Source organism: Lutjanus erythropterus, chromosome 11 (genome assembly GCF_056507025.1).
Source record: "Lutjanus erythropterus isolate fLutEry1 chromosome 11, fLutEry1.hap2, whole genome shotgun sequence".
NCBI classification, from domain to species: domain Eukaryota; kingdom Metazoa; phylum Chordata; class Actinopteri; order Lutjaniformes; family Lutjanidae; genus Lutjanus; species Lutjanus erythropterus.
The window spans coordinates 32,647,569-32,674,115 of record NC_139327.1 but is presented as its reverse complement, the minus strand read 5'-3'; the positions used below and the strand labels follow the sequence as shown (position 1 = coordinate 32,674,115).

Below are 26,547 nucleotides of genomic sequence, written 5' to 3'. Positions count from 1 at the left end.
ATAATAGAGCCTTTTCAGGGCTCCTCAGGGGAGACCTGGGAGCCTGATCTTAAAGAAGTAACGTGACGTTGGCTTGATGGTTCTCCCTCCTCTCCACTTTTGTCTGACGGGCTTGTTTATGAGAAACTGTCCTATGACTCATGTCTGCCTGCATTTTCATTAGTTTTAAGGAAAATGCAAGACAGATAATGTGACTGTTACTCAGACAGAGTTGCTCAATATGTAAGGAAGTGGTAACATAATGAGTGAATTACTCACAGTCATCTCATTTTCTCTGTTTTTGTAGAATGGTCAGGCCAGGCTGTCCAGTCATTCTGCTCCACCTCTTCAGCATCTTTGTACAGACAGGAGGTATGATGCACATAATACTGACGGAGCATCTTAAAGGGATAGTTCACAGATAATTATCCATCAATCAGGGTATTATCTACAGTAGATGCTGGTCGGCTTGCCCCAGTTAAGGAGAAGCAGAGAGGGGGCACCAGTACAAAAGTAAAACAACTTACTACTGTGGACAAAGACAGAAGCGAAACAGATTTTAGCCACTGAAAAACACCACTTTAAGTTTAAATGTACACTATATTTGGAATATTTTCACCCCTTTGCTGTCAGACAGCCTTTTCTGATGGGAAAACACTGTTACATGAGCCAAATATCTTTCAAAAATTAACCAAACTCACAAATTTTACCTCACAGACCAGTGAAGTTTATTGTCTACTGATGTCTCCATTTGTCAGTGTGTTTCTGTTATTGTGTGACTTCTCTGTTTTAACTGATATTTCACCAAAATCACACAATAACACAAAGTGACAGATCCATGCAGCAGGATGCCAGACACTCTTGTTTACTTAATTACTGATTTCACCTATGGAGTTTGGTTGGTTTGGAGAGAGCAATATTTAGCTTATAAAACAGTGGTTTCCTGTGGGGGGAAAAAACAATCTGATGGCAAAGTAAAGTGGTGACAATATTCTAAATATAGTGTGCTTTAAGTGGCAAAAATACCTTTTTGCTACATTCACACTGCAGGCAAAAGAGGCCGAAATCACTCAGATCTGTTTCTTATTTCAATTTCATATGTGGTCCTAAGTCAGATACAGACCTGAGTATTTTGTGTATTGGGATTCATGTGACTTTTTGGCCAGAAGTATCGCAATACTCTTGTAGAGACTTTTTGATATAAATAAGTACCTCATACAACTGTACTTTGAATTATCCAAACTATCCCTTTAAAGCAATTCTCCACACATATTTTAGGCTTAAAAGTCAACGTAATGAGTCCTTATGCATAATTCTATTTCAGCTCGTACTCAGGATATCTTGTATCCATATGGACCCGGCCACAGGGATCTAGAGACCCCAAAGATGGATGATGGGAGTTCTCCTGAAATTACTTTGCTGATAAACTTCATTTACTTCACTATCCCCTACCGTTCCATCTATGTAAGCCCTGATCCAAACTTTTATTATTGCACAAAAAATAATAATTAATCATAATTTATTGCAATATATAAATTATATTATCAATTACAATGCCGAAATACAATCTGTTCTGTTCACAGGTCAACAACAATGGCGTGGTGTCCTTCAACGTGCAGGTTAGCCAGTTCACACCGGAGGCTTTTCCCCTCAGTGACAGCAGGTCATTCATCGCTCCACTTTGGGCAGATGTGCACAACGGCATTCGTGGAGATGTGTACTATAGAGAGTCCACTGAGCCGGAAATACTGGAGAGGGCGACACAAGATGTCCGGAAGTACTTCAAAAACATGCCCACATTCACAGCCACGTGGGTTTTTATTGCAACATGGCACCAAGTCACCTTCTACGGAGGAAGCCAGACAACCCCGGTAAAGTCCAAAAGAAACACTCCTTAAACTTACTACGAGGATTCTTCTCCATTATCATGTTTGTTTTTTGTGTGTCTGTTTTTCTCTTTTGTAAAACTATTTTAATCCTCTCATTTGATCAAAAGGTGAACACATTCCAAACTGTACTAATCTCAGATGGCGTGGCGTCCTTCTGTATGTTCAACTATGGAGAAATCACATGGAGCACAGGAACAGCCAGTGGTGGAGATCCTCTAACAGGACTGGGTGGGACAACAGCTCAGGTATTCTCACAACGTCCCCAGGATCATTTTCATAACATATAATATAATCCTTTTCTGTTATAGAAATTACACAATTAATATTTCACCTTACGTCACTCACGCCTTTCCCCTTTCCAGTCAGGTTTTAATGGTGGAGACATTGGTCACTTCTTCAACCTGCCAGGATCACGGTCAAATGATGTAGTGAATATTGAACAGACGACCAATGTAAACGTACCGGGGCGCTGGTTTTTCCGCGTGGACACTGATCTGATCGACCCTGCCAATGGCTGCAGCTACAATGGCAAGTTCAAATGTCAAATAATGTCTACATTTACATGCACAGTTTCTTTTTTTGCAATTTGTTGAAAACTTCTTGAACTTCTTATGTAGTGTTGATTCATGGGCAAACTGTACATTTACTGCCACTAGACAATTTCACTGCCAAACGTCAATCCCTCTGCTTTAATCATACCTGTCTGTGCTGAGTATGGCCACTGGCACTCTCTTTTATCCTTTCTCCCTGTCACACGCACACTATGTATGCCATATGCGTATGCCACAATCATATGCATTGTGTTCATGTAAAAATAGATGAGAAATATTCACACAAATCAAAGGAAAACTGCACAGAAGGTTTGGCTGCTCATTTGCTGCTAGATGTTTTGAAATGTGTAGACAAGACGGAGCGAGCCTGTTGCTCTGGTGACATTTGCGGTGTAGAGGCCTAATTTGTGTGCATGTATACGTAGTCACTGATAATTGTATCCAAGACGGTTCCTTTTTTTGCACTGTAGCTTCAGCAACGTTATTTCAGCAAACACTAAGTACAATCAATTAACATTTTGTTATTAAATCCTTCAGCTCCATGTAGAACTGTACTTTTAAATCCCTCTCCTGTGCTTCCTTCATCCTCTCCAGGACGTTATTACAGACGAGGAGAAATCTTCTGGCTGTCTGACCAGTGTTCACAGCGATGTCGCTGCCTTGATGTTGACAACGAGGTGCAGTGCCATGAGGCTCCATGTGGGCAGCTGGAGACCTGCGAGCAGCAGGAAGGCGCCTTTTACTGCCAGCCGACCCGCACCAGCACCTGTGTGGTATTTGGAGACCCTCATTACCACACCTTCGATGGTTTCCTCTATCACTTCCAGGGAACCTGCTCCTACCTGCTGGCTCGGCCCTGCTGGGAGGTGGCGGGGCTGCCCTCCTTCAGCGTGGAGGCCAAAAATGAAAACCGTGGTGTCGCCTCTGTCTCTTGGCTAAGAGATGTCACAGTGGAGGTGTATGGCCACCGTGTCATGTTACCCAAAGGCAGTTTTGGAACAGTCCAGGTGAGAATCTGTCAGAAATCGGCAATTACTTCAATATTTGCCCTGTGTGTGTTTTTTGACAGATGTTTGTGCTTGCATTCACACGTTGGAGAGTGGTTTGGGCTGTAAAATATATCTCTATTTACTTCGTAGATACATCTACTCGTGTTTTCACAATAAAGGAAAAGAAAGGAGTAAATGAAAAAGATAACCCAGCATTGTCAGACCAGTTCACAAATTGGAATTTAATATCTCACTAACGTCTTGATTCAGTTTCGATTTTCAAGGGGCATAAGAAACATGTGCAGACCAGAATGCCACTGAACACAACTGGATAGACCTACAACCAACCAGAGCAGTGAAACACGAAACAACATTTGACTTTTCAAATCTGGACCCGTTGTCATTAGTACGACCAGATCCAAGGCTGGTGGAATTCAGAATAGTAAAATGTGACCTACAACTAATCAGAGCAATGAAGCATGTGACATAGCGTTGCTTGGCTCATTTCAAAGAAATGCACAAAATGGTGGCTGCATGCTCGTGATCTACCACCTATTACAGCTAAAATGTACACTAAAACATGTTTTGGACAAGAAATAGGCAAAGCAGTAACATAATCTTGATTTGTATTTGATCCTCATAATGTGTTATAGTTTTAACTGGGTTTTGGGAGCCTTTGCATGAAAACATGCAAAATGGCATCCAACTGATTGCAACAGACCACCTGGTAAGTGGACACCAGGTATTTGCAATATTGCAATATTTCTCATCTGATTAATCGCCAGAATAATCAATAGATTACTCGATTGCTAAAAGAATCAATAGCTGCAGCCCAATAAATTGCACCACAGTGCACTACTGTTTCCCCCTGAAGGTCTGTAAAGTATTTCTGATTCTGAGCAGTCTTGTGTTTTGCACCATCATCCATGGTTCCTTTTCTGATTTGTCCTCTGTTCATCTCTCCAGGTGGATGGCTTGATGAAGATTTTACCGGTCCAACTCCAGCTTGGTGCCATCAGGGTTTATCAGACAGGGGTAGCTGTTGCTCTAGAAACAGACTTTGGACTGTTAGTGACCTATGATGGTCAACACTATGCATCCATCTCCCTGCCCAGCTCCTACTTCAACAACACTTGTGGCCTTTGTGGTAACTACAATGATGACCCTGCTGATGATCCTGTGCTTCCTGACGGCTCTCTGGCAGAAAGCGTGGTGGAGTTAGGGGGCAGCTGGCGAGCAGAGGATACAGACTGGAGGTGTACGGATGGCTGTGCCCAGAACTGCAGTGTGTGTGATCCTATTACAGAAGCCTTCTACTTTCGCTCTGACTACTGCGGACTCATCAACAAAACTGATGGACCTTTCAGGGACTGCAGAGCTGTAGTGGACCCTACAGCCTTTGTGTACAGCTGTGTGTATGACATGTGCAGCAACAGGGATAATATCACCACGCTCTGCCAGGCCATCCAGGCATATGCTCTGGCCTGTCAGGCCCTTGGTGTCACGATACGATCGTGGAGATCTCGTACATTCTGCTGTGAGTTCAGTTTACAAAGATTCTTCATCTTAGAAGCCCCAACTGTAAGATGATGGATGTCTAGATGTCTAGACCCAATCCCAACTAGGTTTTACCTTTAATTAACACTTCTTTATGAGACATAATACATCTGTCCTTAATAACAGGGTATGTACCACAGTCCTTCTAAGTAGCTGTAAATAAACCCACTCTTGATCCAGAGATTTTAGCCAACCATAGACCTATATCTTATCTTTACTTTCTGTTTAAGATCCTTGAGAGATCAGTTGTGTGACTTTCTGCAACATGATACTTTATTTGAGGATTTTCAGAGAGGATTTAGAGTCCATCATGGCACAGAAACAGCAATGGTGGAAGTTACAAATGATCTTCTAAGTGCATCAGACAACAGACTTCTTTCTGTACTTGCTAGATCGTAGTGCTGCATTCACCATTGACCATAATATCCTATCACCCACACTCGAACATTCAGTTTGCATTACAGGAACTATGCTGAACTGGTTTAAGTCCTGTTTATTGGAATGATCCCAGTTTGTACAAATAATGCTGAATTCTCTATGCATGCCAAAGTTAGTCACAGAGTTCCACAAGGGTCTGTGCTTGGAGGGTCTGTTCACCCTATATATGACTATTTTAGGAGATGTTATTAAGAAACATACAAATTTTATGCAGATGATACCAAATTATAATGTAATGATCAAGCCAGATAAAACTAATCAGCTAGTTAAACTTTAAGTGTGTCTTAGGGGCATAAAAACTATCATGACCTGCAATTTTCTGCTGCTGAACTCAGACAAAACTGCAGATATGTTCTCTGCCCCGAACATCTCTGAAACTTATTACCTGAAGATATAATCGCTCTAGATGGTATTGCTGTGGCCTCCAGCTCAACCATAAAAATGTCTGAGTCATCTTTGATCAGGAATAAGTTCCACGTAAAACTTTTTTTGTAATGTTGCTCAGTTTTAAACAGAGAACAGAAAAGTGCTTTCATACGTTTGTTACTCAAGACCTGTCCACAACCGAAAATGTGTGGTGCATTAAGAAGTGCAAAATACAACAACAGGTTGGCAAGTTTTTGCGAATCATTGCATTCTGTTTTTATTTACTTTATTACTCAACATTCCAACTTAGAATTGGAGTTTGTACATTAATTTACTTGTGTCCTCTGACATAATTTCCTCTTTCTTCCTGGCACTCAGCTTTGACGTGTCCGGAGTTCAGCCATTACCAACTGTGCACAACTGCCTGCCCAGCCTCCTGCTCGGACCTCACCGCTCCTCTGTACTGTGCTCACCCTTGCACTGAGGGCTGTCAGTGTGACCAAGGCTACGTTCTCAGCGGCAGCCGTTGTGTACAGCGTGAAGACTGTGGCTGTGAACATAATGGACTCTATTACCCCCTTAATCACACTTTCTGGGCAGGCCCCAGCGGCGAAGAAGGTGAATGTACCCTCCACTGCAACTGCGGTCCAGTCGGGGAAATCTCCTGTTTCAACGAGTCCTGTAAGGAGGGCGAGGTGTGTGTGGCAGAGGTGGGCTTGCTGGGTTGCTACCCTCGGAGGGAGGGAGTGTGCTCAATCACCCAGAACTCAGTAACATCCTCCTTTGATGGCACCTTCCTGCTGTTCCCAGATGACAGCTCATACTACCTGCTGAAGCTGTGTGCTCCAGTGCCTCCTAATGGCTCAGTGGTGGAGGTGAAGATGGGCAGGCGGTTGGTGAACAAAGGCCCCTCGTGGAAAAGACCTGTGATCGTTACAGTGGCTAACATGGAGGCTCAGATGGGCGGGACAGATTTTGATATAGTAAAGGTTAGTATTCTTCCTACAGATCAAAAACCATTTTGTTATTTATTGTCAGTAGGGTTGGGTACCAAACTCTTTACGTTTAAGGGGTAGCAAAGGTTTAATCCCAGGAAATGGGTTTCCTAGGAACGTGCCTCCAAACCATTTCCCATTTACGAGGAAATATAAAACGGGAAACTGGGAAAGGCATTTTGAAAATATTCAGAAGGTACAAGAATATATTTACAAAATATCTGCATGTAGTTTACTTTGTTTAAACATGTTCAACAGCTTTCTGCATGTGCCGCTTCAGCACATTGAGTGCCTAAATTACCTGATTAACAAGCACAAAGCAGCATGAATTCAAACACTTCTGACTATTAATGCAATTAATAGAGTAACTTGAGGCTCTGTCATCTAAATTAGAATAACACAGCACAATGTCTGCCATTAGCTTTGTGTGTAAATAGCTACCTCCAAATATTAAACAATTAAGAAGCAAAATGTGCTCTTTGAACGAGGGATCAAATGTGCTGGACTGAGGTGGTCTGCAGAGACACTGGAAAAGTCCATGGAAAATCCCATTAGTTTTCCTATTAGTTTTTTGTGGGGGTAACCAGAGTGATGCTAATTTCCAGGTTGGCCCACAAAAATAGTCTGAAATGGAAAGTCCTTCACAATATGTGAGGGGTGTAGGTTTGTTAGCCGCTCTACTTGCACCATTCAAGCAACTACCTTGTGTTTTAGAAATCCCCAGATGATCTGTAGGCAGTGAGATCAGGTCTCTGAATACCTATGGCTTTGACACCTCTTTGTGTTCCAGCTGAACGGTGAACCAGTGGGACTCCCATATGTCCATCCGATGGAGACGATGATGATTTACAGAGCACCTGGTAATGCCACAGTGGTGGAGTCCCGTGGTCTGCTTCGTGTCCACTACACACGCCAGGGGTTCCTCAACATATCTCTCTCCACCCTCTTCTACAATGTTACTTGTGGCCTATGTGGCGTCTTCAACAACAATGCCACCGATGACCTTCGTCTTCCAAATGGACGCTTGGCGGAGTCTACAGAACAGTTCACAGAGGGCTGGCGGTCCATTGCTGATGACCTCACCTGTAATGGCGACTGTGACGACCTGTATCGAATGTGCACAGACTTGCGCCTCTACCAGAGTCCCTGGATGTGTGGCAACATCAACGACCCAGGGAATAGTTCATTTCTGGCGTGTCATGCACTGGTCAACCCGTCACCATTCTTCAGGAACTGTTTGTACAACATGTGTATAAAGGAAGGGAATCGTTCAGCGCTGTGTTCTTCACTGCAGGCTTATGCCACCGCCTGTCAGGACGCTCAAGTAGGCCTTGCTTCCTGGAGGAGTGCCACCAACTGCCGTGAGTAGATTTATCTTTCCTTTAAAGGAACAGTCTGATATTTGGGTTGTTTAGCATTAAACCCACAATAAGATGAAAAGATGAACTCTGTGTGACCAGAACAAATATACACATTTACATGATGATTTCACCAGGCACAGTTGTGTCGTGTTCCAGCAGTAATTTGGCTGCCAGAGCTGATCGCAGACATTTCACACAGTGCTTGTGATTCTATCAGAGGTGTTGCAGATCATCTCAGAAGTGGCTCTCTGCTCTGCTCGATTCAAATATGCAAAATGTCTTTTTTTTTGTGGTAGCAGCAGACACAACATCATGAACATATTCCCCTTCAATCATCACTTTATACCCTCGACAAGTGTGTATTGGTGACTGAATCTGCAGACACCCCGCCCTCTGCCTGTATTTTCTGTATTTTGCTGTGCTCGGGATGCTTTACTAACGCAAAATGTTGGTACTTGCAGTCCTAGGATGTTGTGGTGCATTTATTACAGCTCAGACAAACCCTGTTGATTCTACCTTTAAGAGACCTTCCACTGCTGAAAGTGTGACTCCACACAGAGTTACACTCGGTCATTGAGTGGGAATGTTTAGGGGCCGGATTGGAACTGGGCCTTGGTTTTATCTGACAAAGGGTACAGAGCCAATTGTGCTACAGACTAAGAAAAGCTGTGTATTTTGACATATATGCAAGGGGTGAATTATGTTGCAGAAGTGGTTTGAGATCACAGATATTTTTACACTTCTTTTGCCACAAACATTGTCCTACAGTGGTTCAGTATTTGCTAAATAAAAACAGACAGATTTGGTGGAAAATTCTTATTATATGGGTTTGTCTGCTGTCTTTGTTTCTGTCTCTTACCTTGCTCTTCTGTCTCAGCTCTTCCCTGTCCAGAGAACAGTCATTTTGACGAGTGCACCAGCGCCTGCCCTCTGACCTGTGCCAACTTGGATGAACCCGAGGAGCCGTGTCCTCTGCCGTGCCAGGAGGGCTGTCAGTGCGAGGACGGCTTTGCGCTGCGCGATGGCCTGTGTGTGGCTCGCAGTGACTGTGGCTGCATGAGCCACGGGCGCCAGCTGGCCACGAATCAGACTTTCTGGACAGACTGGGAGTGCCAGGAGCGCTGCTACTGCAACGGCTCTGACAACAGTGTATACTGTCAGCTCGCACCCTGTCACCTGGAGGAGTACTGCCAGGAGAGTGATGGCCTGTATTACTGCCAGCTGCGCACTGAGGCCCTGTGCGTGGCAGCTGGTTATGGGCATTTTCTGCCGTTTGGTGGCGTACCGTTTGAGCTGCAGAGCTCTTGTACTCTCAGGATGGCCACCACCCACTGTGGTAGAGACAACAGCAGGGACCCCGCGACCATTAGTGGATCTTTTCCTCTGTTTAAACTGGCAGCTCGTAATGAAGAGAGGGACACAGGCCAGGCAATCTGGGTGAGGGGGTTTGTCCTGGAGGTCTACGAGTATGAGATTGAAGTGTCTCGAAGCTACAAAAACACTGTCACGGTGAGTGCATCAAGAGCCAGGATTATATACTGTGTTCATATAAGGGTAACTATTTTTTTTGTCATTTAAGGAGCAATTAATAACAACTAGGTGTCCAGAAATGAGTACTGCCATCCAAATAATGGGTTGGAGCTGCAGCCTGTATATTAAATAGGTTGAAATCCTATTTAATATACAGTCTATGGTTGAAACAAGTTGTTGCCCCCCTGCCCCCTCCTGACTCAAGGAACCTTAGACAGGCTGCAGGAACACTACAGGAGCACAAGACAAGTGCAACGTTGTAATTTGGACATAACAAGCGAGGACAAGTCCTCCACTGTAAGCTGATTAATTGTTTATAACTGTCAGTTGTCTGTCAATATAAAGTTAAACTCATTATCCTGAAAACAACAGCTACTGCTCTGACGTACACACTTTGGAGTTGGTGTTCAGTAACTGCCTGCCTTCTGCCTGCTAGACTCCATTAGCATTTTGCTCAGTATAACCATTATAAACACGTTATCTTAATCTAAACTCTTCAGAACTTGTAAACATGAGATGTCCTTGCAGGTAAAGCATGCACCCCACGTACTGAGGCTGTTGGTCCTCTGCAGTGGCCGGCCGTTTGACGCCCGCCTGCGGACCATTTGCTGCTGGTCATCCTCTCTCTCTATACCCCCTTTCCTGTCATATCTTCAGCTCTCTCTATCAAATAAAGGCAAAATGCCTCCTCCAAAAGAACTCACTATATAAACATGAGTTCTAACTTGAAATAATGACGTCAATTAAACTAATAGTGTGCACATAAATAAACTAACAGCTGTTAGTAGTGATGTAGTCATTTTAATGCCAGAGCTCACCTCCCAGCGTGCACAGTTGTGTCGCATGTTCAGCTATACAGGTTCCTGGGCTCACGTCAGAACAATACACCTACGCGTGTGACTGCCGATGAATGATTTACTTAGCTAGTGGTTTGAATTTACATTTGCTCTAGGACTGTTAATATTACACTTTATTATATTTTGTCCAAATAATGCCTATTTGGAAATTTGCTCTGATATATTTGTAGTGGGATGTTTCTCTACTGTCCTAAAATTGTCCCAGACACTGTATTTTTATTTCAATTGCTGGTGATCACCAGTGACAAACTACAAATTGTACCGTCCTTTCAGCAGCTGTGAGACCAGCTGACAGGAGGAATCTATCATTTGCATTTAAGTAAGAACAAGCACTGTAAGAGAGGGATGGCTTTCCTAATAATATTAGACATAATACTGAATACATTTTCCCAGAATTTAAATTGAATTAACCTTCGGGCACTGCTGAATCATATGAGGAAAAGTGCAGATGGAATAAGGCTCATCTTAACACCACGTTTAAACCCGTCTCATGAAGGTCACGGTTGTTGTATTTGCGAGGAGGACATGTTATTTCTAATCAAGCCGATAGAATAACCAGGCAGAGGGTGAATTCCTTTTGATTGGCTTAAGGTGGATCTAATTTCAATGGGCATCTTTTATCAGGCTGGATTTGGCTCAGACAAAACCCCGACCCTGAGCGACATTTGGACCGGGTTCACAAACCGACTAAAAGATCTGAGGAGAAACAGAAATTACACACATAACCCAATGCACACACAGTCGCACACACAGAAACGCACATGCAACCCCCCCAATTCTCTCTGTTTCTGTCTCTCATACAATTAGATTAAATGAAAAACCGATAGAGGCTCTTTCAGTGAGTCTTCATGTTTCATTAATCACACGGGTTTCCCCACATACTTGGATTAGAAACTGCGACTCGGTGGTCAAAATGCTTCTCTAGAAATGTGTGTGCGTCTCAGCTTATGGGGATCCTATAGACCCTTTTAATGCTGATGTCACAATTACATCACAGTCACAGTATTAGCTAGAGGGGGGGAAAAAAGGAAAAACTGGAGGCAAACACGAGTCACTTCAGGGTCGGCCACAACCAAGAGAAAACCTCTTCTTGCTGTGTTGTTGGGTGACAGAATCAAAGTAGCAATGGCTCAAGTTTTTGGTAACTTCTCAATTTCCAGGTCCCGTAATTTCATGGTAAACAGGTGGTAATTACCCAGTAACAGTACCAAATAGTATTTGAAATTTATTAGTACAAATTACCTACAGATTTCATGGGTAAGTATGTGATAATTAGCAAGTACCATTTTCATGTAGTTGTTCGTAATTGCAAAGCCACCTACTTGAATGAAAATTTCACTTGCAAATTATCACATACTGAGAAAGACACACATGAGAATTTTCAAATATTACTACCCACTACATGAAAATGGTACTTGCTAATTATCACATACTTAACCATGACATTTGGGGGTAATTTGTAAGAAATTTCCAATATATTACTTGGAAATTATGGCCTATTTACCATGAAATTATGGGACCAGGAAACTGAAAGTTTTGTCACATATCATGAAATGAAACAAACAATATGAACTCACAAAATCTCATGACATGAAATATTTTACACCTATTTTCCTCATTAAACAGAAAAATTCAAAAGATCACATTCTGAATTCAGGTTTTCTCTCTTTAAACAAACTAAGACGAGCTTTAATTGCCTCATTAATTCCATAAAACGCACTTCATCTAAACTCTTTAGACAGACAGAAACAACATGAAACTCACCAAAACTGTATTGGTCAGTCTTAGATCAGATCAGATAGCTTGATCAGTTAGATGTGAAAGCAGTCTGGATTTACAGGCTGTTTTTCTTTTCACCCGTCTTGACTCAGTGAGTGTGTCCTTTACTGCTGAGTGTGTCACAGAGCAACGTAACACTGTAACGCTGTAACGTGCACACCATTAAACTCGCTAAATAACCCTAACAGCCAGTAAAAAAGGCACACTGACTCCCACTATAGATTTAGATAACATAAGAGTTCCTATAGTGAACATAATGTTCTTGAATGAAAAGTGATTGTGCTGCTGGAGTAATGTTTTAGCGTACCATCTTGTTGGTAAAATGAACATTTCAACCAATAAATATAACCATAATTTAGTAATTTGCCCTTGTTTGTATGAAATGAATATGTGTCAAAAAGAAGAATGCCTGTTTGAAGAAATGTTAATACAAACAGGCTACTTGATATTTCCTCCAGGAGTATGAGTTTGGATATTCTATAGAAATATTTAAATAATGCATAACGTTGCATTTTAGTTGCCTAAATCTACTTCTGATTAGTTGACTAAAATCTTATGATATTCAGTTGACAAAGTCCAAAACAATTCAGATGGCTAAATTGTGACCAAATGGCTTTTTAGTCCAAAGACTGTGACTAAATCAAAATTTGCTGCCAGGATTAACACTAAAAAAATTACAAAACATGCCCCAAAAAACAATTGGCGATGGACTGAATTGTAAATAAATTTGTCCTATCCCAACCATGTGACCATATCTTGTAGAAAGCTTGTCCTTCCATTGTGTGTGTGTGTAGATCAGCCTTTCTTTTAGTTATGTGAACTTTTTCCAGTAACATCTGGAGAGTGAGTCCTGTACATATTCAGAAAAGCTTGTATTTTCTTCAGCCATTGATAAGAAACAAGACAACTTGCTAACTTGTTCAAATTAAAAACAATTTGTTGATTCTACTGCAGAAGGAAAGTAGTTCCTACATGAAATTGCTCCATCAAGGCCTGTTGATTATCTTGAGTAACTGGATCATGATTTCTGGAAAGAGATGCTGGTTTTGAACTTTTCAAATATATATTTTTTGAATGGTTTGAGCACTGCAAGCTGAGTGCATTTAGTCCCATTTCATTTGAGAGAAGACAGACATCTCTGTAGCTGATATCTACAAAACTCTGCAACTCACCAAAAAACATCTAGATGGATGAATTACATCACAGCATGGTGGAGAAGTTTTATATTTGGGGGTGAACTTTCCCTCTAAACCTTTTCAAGCTAGTCTTATTGAATGTCTCTTCTTTCAGGTGAACAAGGAGCGTCTGTACCTTCCTCTGAAGTTGGGTCCAGGGAAGGTCAACGTCTTCACAATGGGCATGCAGCTCATTCTGGAGACGGACTTTGGCCTGAAGGTGGCCTTCGACTGGAACACTCTCCTCCTGTTGACTTTACCCCGCGACCTCTACAACACCTCCTGTGGCCTCTGCCAGGGCATGCCCTTGTCCCCACCCACCCTCACCGCCACCGACTGGGGCATGGCCTGGGCGGAGCGGGACACCTTCTGCCAGGTGGGCTGCGGAGACTCGTGTCCCCGCTGTGGTCTGGGAGAGAAGAGCGCGCAGAATGACGCCCCTCTCATGGTGGCCGACGCCAACGCAAACGTCGGCGGCGACAATGGGGCAAATGAAGTGAACACAGGCATTCGATTCCACATTGGAGACGGACTGTATGTGTTTGTGGAGCCGGAGGCGGTGAGGCTGTGTGGGTTGATTGTGGATCGAGGAGGTGTGTTTGCACGCTGTCACAGTAAGGTGGCGCCAGTGTTCTTCTATCAGAGCTGCCTGCAGGACACCTGTTTGGATCAGGGAGCTCAGGATACAATCTGTAACTGGCTGCAGATTTATGCCAGCACCTGTCAGACCCAGGGGGTGCCTGTGTCCGGCTGGAGGAGTGAAACACCGTGTGGTGAGTGCAAGGCAGGACTCACCTTGAAGGAATACTTCATCCCAAAATCAAAAATACATATTTACTAATACATTTTTCTTCTTACCTGTAGTGCTGTTTATCCATCTAGATAGTCTCGGTGCGAGCCGCAGAGTTTTTGAGATATCGTCTTTTCAGATGTCTGCCTTCTCTCTCGCACATTTGAAAAACCCAACAGCTGTCTCTTTCCAGAAATGATAATTTAATTTAATGTTGTAGGTCTAAAGCAGAGAGGAGCAGTTCCAGGACAGTGCATTTGTATGACGTGCTTTTTGGATAGGGACACATGTACTTACTAAAAAGTCAGAAAAAAACTCCAAGGCACTCTCTTTCAAAACATTTAAAATGCCTTTATTGTCACAACATTGTTGTGTTACACCTAACGTCTAACATGTCTAACATGACCATGGCTTGACAATAAAGGTCTTTATTGCCTTGTTTTTTTGTGATTTTTAAGTACAAATTTGCAGCTTGTTCAACAAATAACAAAAAGATTTATTATTTAATAAACTAAAGTGTGCATCATCGCCTCTATCTACAGTTTGGTGCTTTTTCCTCTACATTTTTCCAGTGGCTAGTCTTGGGCCTCCGTAGACTAGCTATGGATGTCAAATATATAAATACACAAACAGTTACGGCTCCAGACAGATTTTTCAGTTTTTTTATGGCCAAAAGTGTCTCTTTTGAGAGTAAAGTTGCAGACCCTGATCTAGGTGGGTAAACAGCCCTACAGGTAAAAGGAAACATTTTGGAGTAAATTTCACAGTGTATTTTGATTGTGTGTGTGTAATGCAAAGGTGTTCCTTTCTTTTACAAAAAATATATTGCCAGTGTTAGCAGTATTAATAGTGGTATACAGATCATTTTAATTTTAGTAGTCCATGTTTTGAAACATCTGTCTCTGAGATTTCTGCCTCCACCCCAGTGCAATGGTGGTGAATGGAATTTAATTGTAGGTATTTGAGCCTTTGTGAGAAAGTTTGGAAAATCACTTTTAAATTTTGATTTTAATAGGGAGTATTTCTTTGATAGAAAGTTGCTCCAGTAAAAACTGCTGACTGCGGTTTGACTGTGGGTTATTCATAAGACATTGTTTCTGTCAGCATTTTTAATTGTTCAGTGTTGAAATGACTTTGTTGTCGAAATTTCTTTATTTTACCCAATTCAATTCAGCTCAGATGTCATTGGTTTAAAGTGATAGTATGAATTATTTGATATGTGGTTGTATGAGGTACTTATTCATAGTCAGTTTATCACCTATAGCAGATGGCGGTCGACACGCCCCCAGTTTGGACAACCTGAGAAGAGTATCAGCATGGAAACTGGAAAATCCCAGATAATAAACTGAACTATCTGCTGTATTTAGAAAATTTTCACCGCTTTACTTTGCCACCACACAGCCTTTTCCGACAGGAAACTGCCATTATATAAGCTCATGTAAGTCTATTGAATATCGCTCTCTCTTGCTCAACCAAACTCCACTGGGAAATCAGTCATTTTACTTCACAGAGCACCAGAGTTGCTGGTGTACTGCTGCCTTGATCTGTTGTGACTGAAGTCACATAATAAAACAAACAAATCAACAGTTTGAAGCAGCAGGAGACCAGCAATTCTCATGTTCTCTGAGGTAAAATTACTGATTTTCCCATTGGAGTCTGGTTGAGTAAGAGACAGCGATATCTGGCTTATGTAATGGAAGGAAAAGTTGTCAGACAGCAAGATAAAATGGTGAAAATATTCTAAATATAGTGTACATTAAACTGATACTGACCTTGCTGATGACTCTGTCCACTCCTGTTGTTTCTCCTAACTCGAGGCATGCCGACCTCCATCTAATGCTGGTAACTATGGATGAGTATCTCATATAACCACACATCAAATAATCCAAATCATGAACCCAAAAGGATCACCATGGCTAGATAATGCTAGAATAAGTATAACAGCGTGGTCACTGTGTCAGGCTGCTGTCAATCAAGAAATAGTTCACATAACTCCTCCTAAAATCACAAAAAAGTCAACTTGTTTACACAAGTTTGAATGGAGCCTGGCTTTTCCCTGTGCCTAAAGTCTTTGTTCTGTGCGAGGCTAATTATTCCATGACTCCAGCTTTAACAGGTAGATGAGGAGGAGTATGAGCATGTTTCCAAAAATGTTGAACTGTTCCTTTAAACAGCTTTTGTAGAGCCACGACTCTCCAACCAACACTCATCCACAAATATTTACCTGTGACAAGCCAACACCTGTTTGTGTTGGAAAATGTCCTGTGTGAACAGTGTAATCGGCGCAGTGATTTGCTAATGTCGTTGCCCACCTGCTTGCTCCCAGTCCAGAGCTGTCCACCTAACAGCCATTACACCAGGTGTGTGCCGGTCTGCCCGCCGCAGTGCGCCCCCGCCCGCGGCCTGAGGGACTGCAGCCAGGACTGCGTGGAGGGCTGCCAGTGTGACCAGGGCTACGTGCTCAACGGGAAGAACTGCATCCTGCCTCAGAACTGTGGCTGCTACACTGATGGCAAGTACTTCGAGGTCAGTCTCACATCCAGCAGCACCACATGGAAAAAACTCAAACCAATTAAAAACGGCGATGAATAGCATGAATGACGCTATGCTAGAGGTGCCACAAAGCAGCTTATTGCTTCAACAACAAAAAAAACAGCGTTGCAGCCAAATCCAGTACAATTGAAGTGAATAGTGACCAGTTCTAAAATGTAAAAAAAGAACACAAAAAAACCCACAAAATGTCTGAGATCTCACAAAACCTTCTCTCCTCTAAAGAGCTGAAATGCCTTTTTGCTAATCAACTGATTGTTTCGGCTCTGATTTTAACAGAATCTTTTCTTTATTTCAGCCCAAACAGCTGTTCTGGAACAGCGACTGTACCAAACGCTGCCAGTGCATCGGACGAAACCTGATCCAGTGTGACCCGAGGCGCTGTAAGGCGGAGGAAGAGTGCACCCTGAGGCACGGCGTGCGGGGCTGCTTCGCGCGGCGCTCCCAGCACTGCGTGGCGTCTGGGGGTGGGGTCTTCAGAACCTTCGACGGGGCGTCGCTGCGGCTTCCGGCCTCCTGCTCCTTCGTCCTGTCCACCAACTGTCACAAGCTGCCCGACCTCTCCTTCCAGCTCATCGCCAACTTTGATAAATGGAGCACGCCCAACCTCACCACCATCTCTCACATCTACCTGTACATCAACGAGGAGAACATACTGATATCAGGCAGCACCGTCAAGGTGAGAGAAGCAGTGGACCGACAGTTTATGACAGTTTATCAGCCAAATGTTGGAAATTCCTGATTGACATATGACTTGGTCACACTACACTGATTCTGAAATGGATCCATTCTGCTTTACAAACTACAAGATTTAACACACTTTAAAGGAGCAGTTCACCTTAGGGCTTTTGAATTGCGATATGATTTGCAATATTAGAGGTAATGATCATTCTTACATCCTTATTCTTAAACATGTTAAATGACTATGGAGTGATATTTCTTTTGCAGGAAACTATCGAATGAAAATGTTTTTTTAAGTCTAGAATCTGATTTATAGACGCACGTTTTGCCTTTATCAAATTGTGCAACTCCTGCGATTTGAACATTGCAGAAAGGCACATTTTGATTAGTTGAGCTGCTCTAGTTCACCCCAAAATCAAAAATACATATTTTTCTTCTCACCTGTATCTATCCTTCTAAAGCAGTCCTTCCCAAACACTGGGCTGGGACTCACGGGTGGCTCACATGAGATTTTATTTGGGTCCCACAATAAATATAAAAGACTGTAGAAGAAATTCTGCAAATTTATGTATGTATCGGTACCCATCGACAGTCAGCATACATAGTCAGTAGACGCCAGCTGGTGCACAGCCAGTTTTTTGGAGAAGCAGTGTACTGCTGTATACAGGGTTTAGCAACAAGTGTTTTAGTCACGTAAAAAAAGGCCCACCCAAAAAAAAAAAATCAATATCTGTCTAAGATAGACTGTATTTGCAAGATTATCACTGCTTTACTTTGCTGTCAGACAGACTTTTACATTTGGAAACTGTGATTATACAAGCTGAATATGGCTCGCTCTAAGACAACCACTGTTGCTGGTCCACTGCTGCCTTGATCAGTTTTTTTGTGTGTTATTGTGACTCTGGTGTTTTAAAAGGTTAGTTCAGTTCTGTGAGGCAAAATTATGTTTTTTTCCTTAAGGAGTCTGGGGGCTTTGCAAAGAGTGATATTTTTCTTCTGTAACTGTGGCTTCTCATATGAAAAGGCAAGGTAAAGCAGTGAAAATATTCTAAATATAGCGTACATTTTGTTGCTGACCCTGTCTACAGCGGGTCATTGTTTAGTTCCCATGCTGGTACTGCTGACCTCCAGCTACTGTAGTCAAAGCACTGCACACAGTACCTCATACAACCCCACTCCAAATAATCCAAACTATCCCTTTAAGTAGGCCTATTATCTCTATTGGCAGATTTTTTTGTTTATATTATCGGCTTATCTTCTTCTGGCTGAACTAAACAAACAGATCAGATTCAAATCTTTTCTTGCCAGAATGCTTGGAAGAGTTTTTGCAGTCTAATTTACCCAATTACCACTTAATGACCTAGCAGAGCTCCTCCGATTCAGGCTTAAGGCCACATCATTCTGCTGAAAGTGGTCGGACTCACAGAGGTAGTTAATGACTTGCCATTTGCCTTTAACTTTGGCTCTTGATGAGTCCTAGTCCCTCCGTGTTTCTGAACTCCCCGAGGAATAATGCTGGTATCAGCGGTGATGCATTCAAGTGGCTCAGGTTATATTCACAAGAATCCAGAGTAATTGCAGGACCGTGGTCACAGTGTTTGCTCTGGATTGTCTCCTTACCTTCAGTACTCAAAAAAGGACTCAAAATTCTGCAGTGAGATCAGAGAAATGTTCTACTGGTCAGTGAGTGTGAATGAAACAAAGTGTCCTGTCTCAGATGTGTAAAGATTTCTAACCCCCCATGTGTCCACAGGTCAATGGTACACCAGTATCTGTGCCGTTTCTGACTGGACTGATGACACGTCTGTCCACATCTGAAGGTTTCATCGTCATCGACACGCCTCAGGACATCCAGGTTCGGTATAACCACTTTAACACTCTGAGCATCACGATGGGCCAGCGGCTTCAGAACAAGGTGTGTGGCCTCTGTGGGAACTTCAACGGAGACCCCAGCGACGACTACATCACCTCCAGAGGCAAACCGGCCGTCAGCGCCCTGGAGCTCGCCCAGAGCTGGAAGACCAACGGTATGCAGAACAGGTGGGTCAGGCTGACAGACATGGTGGAATAACTGTACAATCGGGCTGAAACAAATGCATCATCATGTTGCGATTATTTTGACAGATATTGTGATGAGTCGTAATTTTAGCAGGAAAGGTAAGTTTTGCATTTCCTTTTCACCGAAAAAAATAAAAATGATAATGTGATTTTTGCCGGGGTTTGTACCAAACAAGCAACCCTCACCACTGGAAAACATGATTTATAGGCTAAGGCATCTGTGTAGCCTCACAATGATTGATTTATCGATAGTGTACTTGGCCGTACTATGATTTTAGTATTCAATTGCTTGTTCATCTTTAGTGTACAATTCTTTTTAAACCCAGAATATGACATAAAAGCTTCACTTAAAAGATTTCTTATATATTAACAACAGCTTTATTGTGACAGGGTCGGTTACAGTGACAAACCCACAACCAACTCTGCTGATCATTTAACTTCTTGTAGCTCATTGTTTCGGCTTTTCAGCCCACAAACTCCATCCTCATAAACCCTTTTTTCCAGCAGCAGCAAGCAGCTGCTTTCTGCAAAAAAAAGAAAAGCTGTTAAATGAAGTGGAACATTGAGCATTTAAATGTGAAGAAAAACTTGTGAGCTGGTTAACTCATGATTGGAGACGTCTCAGGAGACCTTGATGACTTATGCAGAAGGATTTACTGAAGCTCGATCGAGGAGAACAGAGGAGAAAAATAAAGTGAATCACTGTGTGACTGCCACCCCATTCTGCAGATGTCCTCCTGTCAAGACGTATCTAACCTTGGTATCAGACACTGTGCATTTCCTTAGTCGTGTTTGCATGACACTTCAGTGTCCTCTACTCCAATTCTGTGACTGTTTGGACACAGCTAAAGCACGAACATATGCTCCTTTGGCCTTCGTCTCTCTGGGACACAGAGTTATCAGGACAGCTGCTCTGGTTGGTCCGAAGACAGAAAGGTGGCAGAGATAATTGAAATATGCTTTGCTGAATTGTATGCTGAATTTTTGGCTTTGTTTTTTTTTTTTTTACAATTTTCTTGACATTTTATAGACTAAACCATTAATTGATTCATTGTGAAAATACTCAGCAGGTTAGGCTTTCAGCAGGCTTTACATGTACTCAACATAGCGAACTTCAACTGAAGTGACATCAGGAAATGAGTCGAGAGTGAAGGGACGATCCTATGGCCGCTGAAGAGGAGTCACAGCTTCAGTATATGGGTTGAACGCTCTACCAACTGAGCTACCAGGCCACAGGGACAACAGTTTTTGAAACTTGTCCTGTTAAACAAAACTTTTTAAAAAGGTCCTTTGCATGCTTTACATTGACAGATTAAGATTATTCATTCACTGTGGCTCATTTACATTGAAAAGTTACTGAAATGAAAAGTGGCACAAGCAAATTAAAATAATAAAGAATAATACAATAAGACAAAACCTTTTATGTTTCCCCTGCAGTTGTGATGAAACCCAGTACGTGGCTCTGGCCCAGTCCTGTGACAACACGGCAGTGGTGGCCCTGCAGGGTGAAGACGCCTGTCAGAAACTCACCCAGCTGAAGGGTTTCTTCCAGCCGTGCCACGGCCTGCTGGACCCCCGGCCCTTCTACCAGTCCTGCTACCTGGACGGCTGCTACAATCATCCCAAGGCTCAGGTCTGCGGCTCGCTGGCCGCCTATGCAGAGGCCTGTCGCTCGCTGGGCACCCTCACCACCAAGTGGATCGCCCAGGAGAACTGCTGTAAGGGCACCGCGAGGCACCAGCCTCTCCCTGACACTGGCGATTCACGTCTCTGTGTGTCAGTCACGTTTTTAAAGCTGCAATTTTAAAATGTATTGATTTAAATCTGCAGTAAGAGGACACAGTTAAGATTTTAGAGATTAAACCAAACTGAAACTGTAAAAGTATGGGAGGCACTGAAGTCTACATCTCCTTGGCTGAAATGTCACCCAGTGCTTTTTACTGGCCGTAATCTGGCTGCATACTGAACATACGTGTTTGATTGAGCTTACGTTGTGTGTGACAGCTAACATTGTGTGTTGACCTGTCTTTAGCAGAATGGATCTACGACCCCTGTGCAGGAGAGATCTGCACAAACTTCACCTGTGAGCTGGAGAACGGAGGAGACCTGTGTGGCTGTCCTGAGTTACCCACTACCACTGGAGGTGAGAGCGTCACGGGGCAGTAAGGTCGTATCATCTATCCCTGGTTTTAATCCTGTCCCTGTATACTGCAATACCATGGTAACACTTTAGAGTAGGAGTAAATGAATTATCATCAGTTCATGCATGACTTCATGCATGAAAAAGCGTGAATTTTTAATTGTAGTACTTCATGAACTATCAGGAATATATACGAATTAACAATATCTTATGTATGAGTTAATGCAAGAACAGTGTGTTTTAATTATTTAATGCAACAATCATCATGATGTCTGATATTCATGTCTTCTTCATAGGTAGATCTGCAGGTAAAAGGACAGAGCAAAAACTCAGCAGTCACATAAGCAGTGACATAATTGTGATATCACATGTATTAACCACTTGTTAATACATTATTTTTTTCCAGCTAAATAATTGATAATAGAAATTGAGTCAAAATGTATTATCTTATTTGCCTTTGTATTTTTTCCAAATATCTAAATATACAGAGGCCTGACTTTATTTGAAGAGCCACAAACATGATGAAGTCATGAAGAAGTAAAGCTCAATTAAAGGACCAATATGTAGGATTTATTTACATCTAATGGTGAGCTTGCAGATTGCAAACACCTCCCCTCACGCTCCCCTTCCAAGCGTTAAGGAGAAACTATGGTGGTTGCGAAACACTGGTGGCAGCGTTTGGTTCGTCCATTCTGGGCTACTTTAGAAAAATGTGGACGTAAATGGCTACCACCATGGAAGAGGACCCACAGCCTCTGTTCATATAAAGGGCTCGTTCACGCAATGATTTTTATTTTCAGGTGATAATACACTGATGAAATCCTAAACATCATTAAGAAGTTTCTGATATTGACATTTTATTTAAGTGATTAAGATGTGTACAGATCAGGACATTTTTCAGTTGCAAAATACAATAATCTGTACAACAATTTCTAGTTATTTATCAGCACAAAAATACACCAATACCAATATATCGGTAATAAGCTAAAGTCAATCAATAATATCAGATCTGTCGGGGTCTGTTGTTAAAATCAAACTTATCCTTATTTTACATAGTAAGTACTACATGTAAGATGTCTCTTTATTTTGCTAAACTCTGTATATAATACTGTAGTTATTCTTTACTAAATTATTCAGCAGTGTTATGTTATTATGTATTAGCTAAATGTTTATTAGTAGATCTGACAGTGTTTACAGCATCACACCATGCAGGAATAGTAGCACTGGTGTTCAGTGCTTGATGTGTGTGTGTGTACGTGTGTGTGTGTCTGGCAGGTGATGATGACATCATTCAGGCGGAGGTGACCTGTAAGCACGCTCAGATGGAGGTTTCCATCTCCAAGTGCAAACTCTTCCAGCTGGGATTTGAACGTGAGGACGTGAGGATCAACGACGAACACTGCGCCGGCATCGAGGGAGAAGACTTCATCTCCTTCCACATCAACAACACCAAGGGGCACTGCGGCTCCATCGTACAGGTTGTTGCTGCGTTGATTTTTGAGCTGTTTCACGTAATCACAGTGATGCCGCCTCTTTCTTGTCTGCATACTGCACTGCATGTTAAATTTGACATAAAATCTGCTTCTATCCTTCCTGCCTCTGTGTTAAGAAAAACTGTTGTCCCAGAGTTGCACTGGAGGAGAAGGAACAGATTTCAATAATTTAAAAAGTTATGTGCTCTTAACTATATTATAAAATTGGCAAACAACAGCTGATAACGATCTTCTCATCTCACTCTCTGATGTATCATCTGTTTACATGCATCTTTAGCCTACTTCTCTGTCTCCTGAAGGTGAATCTTATATACATATATATCTGTGTCTCTGCGACAGTCGAACGGTACACACATCATGTATAAGAACACAGTTTGGATTGAGAGTGTGAACAACACCGGCAACGTCATCACCAGAGACAAAACCATCAACGTGGAGTTTTCCTGCGCCTACGAACTGGACCTGAAGATCTCGCTGGAGACCGTCCTCAAGCCCATGCTCAGGTCAGACAGAGCACACGTAGACAGAAGGATCAGCTGTAGAATAATTATGCTGACTTCAAATAAAACATAATTAAAACATTTCTCCTCCGTCCTCCAGCGTGATAAACCTCACCTTACCGACCCAGGAGGGAAACTTCATCACTAAGATGGCGCTCTATAAGAACTCCTCGTACCGCCACCCGTACAGAGAGGGGGAGGTGGTGCTCAGCACGCGGGACATCCTCTTCGTGGGCGTGTTTGTGGAAGGAGCAGACGAAAACCAGCTCATCCTCATAGTGAACATGTGCTGGGCCACACCGTCCCGCTACAGCAGCGACCGACTCCGATACATCATCATAGAGAGAGGGTGGGTCGGAGGAACGTCACACACACGATTGTTCTTATCACTGATTTATCTGTTGATTTTTTTAAGATAAAAAACCAAAGGGTAAGAATGTCTGAAAATGAGAATGGTTAGAAGCAGCAAAGCTACTAGTAAGTTGTTGGTCATTTAATGACATACAGCCAAACCTGAATGTAGCAGCAGCTACTTTTTTCGGTATGAAGTGAAGAGAGAGGCTGCAGAGGGACTGTGTGCTGGATAAAAGGCCAATCATTCTCTTTCGGATAATAAAAACACTCAACAGTTTCCCAAAACCACGGTCTGCTCCTTTAATTTCTGTCTCTGTGCAGGTGTCCAAACATTAAGGACAACACCATCGGCATGGCGGAGAACGGCGTGTCCCTCACCTGTCGCTTCCACGTCACCGTCTTCAAGTTCATCGGGGATTACGACGAGGTCCACCTCCACTGTGACGTCTCCCTGTGTGACTCCGAGACGAACGCCTGCAAAGTGGTGAGAAAAATCTTCAGCTGTAATAAATAAACGACGAAACGACGAAATGACGAAACGATGTCCGCTGTATTAATGCATACGTTTACTGCACGTCCAGAACTGTCCACACAAGAGAAGAATGTACTCGGAGGACAGTGACCATAAAGAGCACATACTGAGTGTCGGACCCATAAGAAGGAGAGGTGAGTCAGGTCACAAGCGATGCTGTCGAACTTCACTGGAAGGAGGAATTATCTTATCCACAGTTTTTCAGTCAAATTCCAAAGTTTTTCCAGGATTTTCATGACTCACCTGTGTTGTGTCCTCAGAATCAGACTGGTGTGAGGAGAACAACGGAGGCTGCGAGCAGATCTGCACCAGTAAGACGACTGGTCCGGTCTGCAGCTGCGTGACTGGGATGCTGCAACGAGACGGGAAAAGCTGCCGGGGTGAGGACCGGACAAACACAAATAGACAAATAAAACACAAACAGGGGCACAGAGAAGAGATATATATCATGTTTCATCATGTTTCGTCCACTGAAATGGCACCCAATACCCTAAACAAAAGAATATAAATTCAGAAATACAAATAAATAAACACGTTTGACAGGTTATGTAACAGAAGAAAAAGTGCCTGAGAGCATCCTTTATAATTAATGTTTTCTTCTTTTCCCAGCTGTGAGCTCGAGCTGTAACCTGACACCTGCGGTCTCTCTGCTGAGCGTCAGCGCCGTGATCTCCGTTTTCCCGGCTCGTGTTCACGCTCTGCTCTCCTAACAAACACCCTGTGAGCGACACATGAAATAAAAGATCAAACACAGAAAAAAAAAAAAAAGACTTGAAGATGCACAAAGATTCATCGTTGATTAGCCAGTAGATCAGCTGTGTGTCAGTCAGAAAATCTAGACAGAATTCACTGTACATTCTCATTTTACTGACGCTACTGAAGGTACGTAACTGCTTTCTAGACATGGGGACAATCGATCCTGCCCAAACTCTTAAGTTTCACTCCTCCACCTCTCGTTGTGTAACTCCTCACCTCCACCTCCTCCATTATTCACAGTTGGGACACATTGTGTGTTTTCACTTGAAGCCACTATGTCTAGATTGTTTAAATGTGATTATAACATCTTTGAAATTATTCTGATAGGTTTTCTTCGTAGAGAAATGAATGCACTAGTCTGCCACAATGTGCTTTTTGCATATTACCACTAGATGGCGCCAAAGTCAGAAATGTTACACATATTGGGTTTAAGGTTAATTTCACAGGGTATAACTTGGACACTGGAGTTGACAGAAAACACTTTCATGGCCATGCAACTTCCCGACCACTGCACCCTTTCTTTATACTGCTGTGAGCACGTTATTCTGCACTGGAACTGACCATTGCCGTGCTGCTGATGAAAAATTAACATAATTATGGAGACCAGGTAGCATTATCTGAATACTGAGATGTGGTCACAGGCCTTTGTATTTACACCTGATAATGACGAGCGCTCTTGCTATCTCAGTTCTGCTCACGTCCTGAACAGATATCAGTATGTAAAAGTTAGGTGGGGCTGATGGATATGTAAACAAAGATCGGTGAGTGATCAAATACACAATACATCGAGTTCTTAAGAGACCTTAAAGTGAAAGCTCACCCAAAAATGAAAATCCTTTTTTCGAAAAGCACCAACCCCACAAATAATCCAAAGCTGCACCTCCAGAGCCACATGCGGGTCTTTTGCCCCTTTCCAATAGCTCCCTGTGGCTTTGACAAACAATTATGAAAATTAATAATGGTTATTTTTTAACATTTTAATTTTTATTTAACACTGTTGCAGACCTGAAGTTGTATTCTTACATTCTCCAACTGTAAAAACGTGTTGCTCATACAGTAATTATTATTAATTAATATGTCGTCATCTAAAATGTGCATAATAGCCTTTGTCTACAGCTTGGCGACTTTTCCCCTAAATCTTGTCGGTGGCTACTCTTCAGCCTAGCAATGGACAGCAGAACCCCAAAAATAAAAGTCTCTGAGGAAAATAGAAATCTGTCTAAAGCC

General features: G+C 42.5%; 1 protein-coding gene across 1 annotated transcript in view; it reads left to right on the top strand.

Moving 5' to 3' along the window:
• The window catches only part of tecta (tectorin alpha), a 33,534-nt gene extending 7,289 nt beyond the window's left edge, over positions 1–26,245 (top strand). The window contains exons 3-25 of the mRNA XM_084730660.1: positions 287–351; positions 1,304–1,443; positions 1,563–1,850; positions 1,976–2,113; positions 2,231–2,396; positions 3,014–3,426; positions 4,375–4,945; positions 6,148–6,758; positions 7,555–8,125; positions 9,003–9,634; positions 13,582–14,239; positions 16,583–16,782; positions 17,105–17,485; positions 19,241–19,527; positions 20,983–21,263; positions 21,578–21,688; positions 22,961–23,163; positions 23,518–23,681; positions 23,779–24,027; positions 24,354–24,516; positions 24,614–24,698; positions 24,825–24,944; positions 25,174–26,245. Of these exons, the coding sequence (XP_084586786.1) occupies positions 287–351; positions 1,304–1,443; positions 1,563–1,850; positions 1,976–2,113; positions 2,231–2,396; positions 3,014–3,426; positions 4,375–4,945; positions 6,148–6,758; positions 7,555–8,125; positions 9,003–9,634; positions 13,582–14,239; positions 16,583–16,782; positions 17,105–17,485; positions 19,241–19,527; positions 20,983–21,263; positions 21,578–21,688; positions 22,961–23,163; positions 23,518–23,681; positions 23,779–24,027; positions 24,354–24,516; positions 24,614–24,698; positions 24,825–24,944; positions 25,174–25,274 (6,598 nt within the window). The 3' untranslated portion in view covers positions 25,275–26,245. The remainder of the gene's footprint in view (positions 1–286; positions 352–1,303; positions 1,444–1,562; positions 1,851–1,975; positions 2,114–2,230; positions 2,397–3,013; positions 3,427–4,374; positions 4,946–6,147; positions 6,759–7,554; positions 8,126–9,002; positions 9,635–13,581; positions 14,240–16,582; positions 16,783–17,104; positions 17,486–19,240; positions 19,528–20,982; positions 21,264–21,577; positions 21,689–22,960; positions 23,164–23,517; positions 23,682–23,778; positions 24,028–24,353; positions 24,517–24,613; positions 24,699–24,824; positions 24,945–25,173) is intronic.
• The last annotated feature ends 302 nt before the right edge of the window (positions 26,246–26,547 follow it).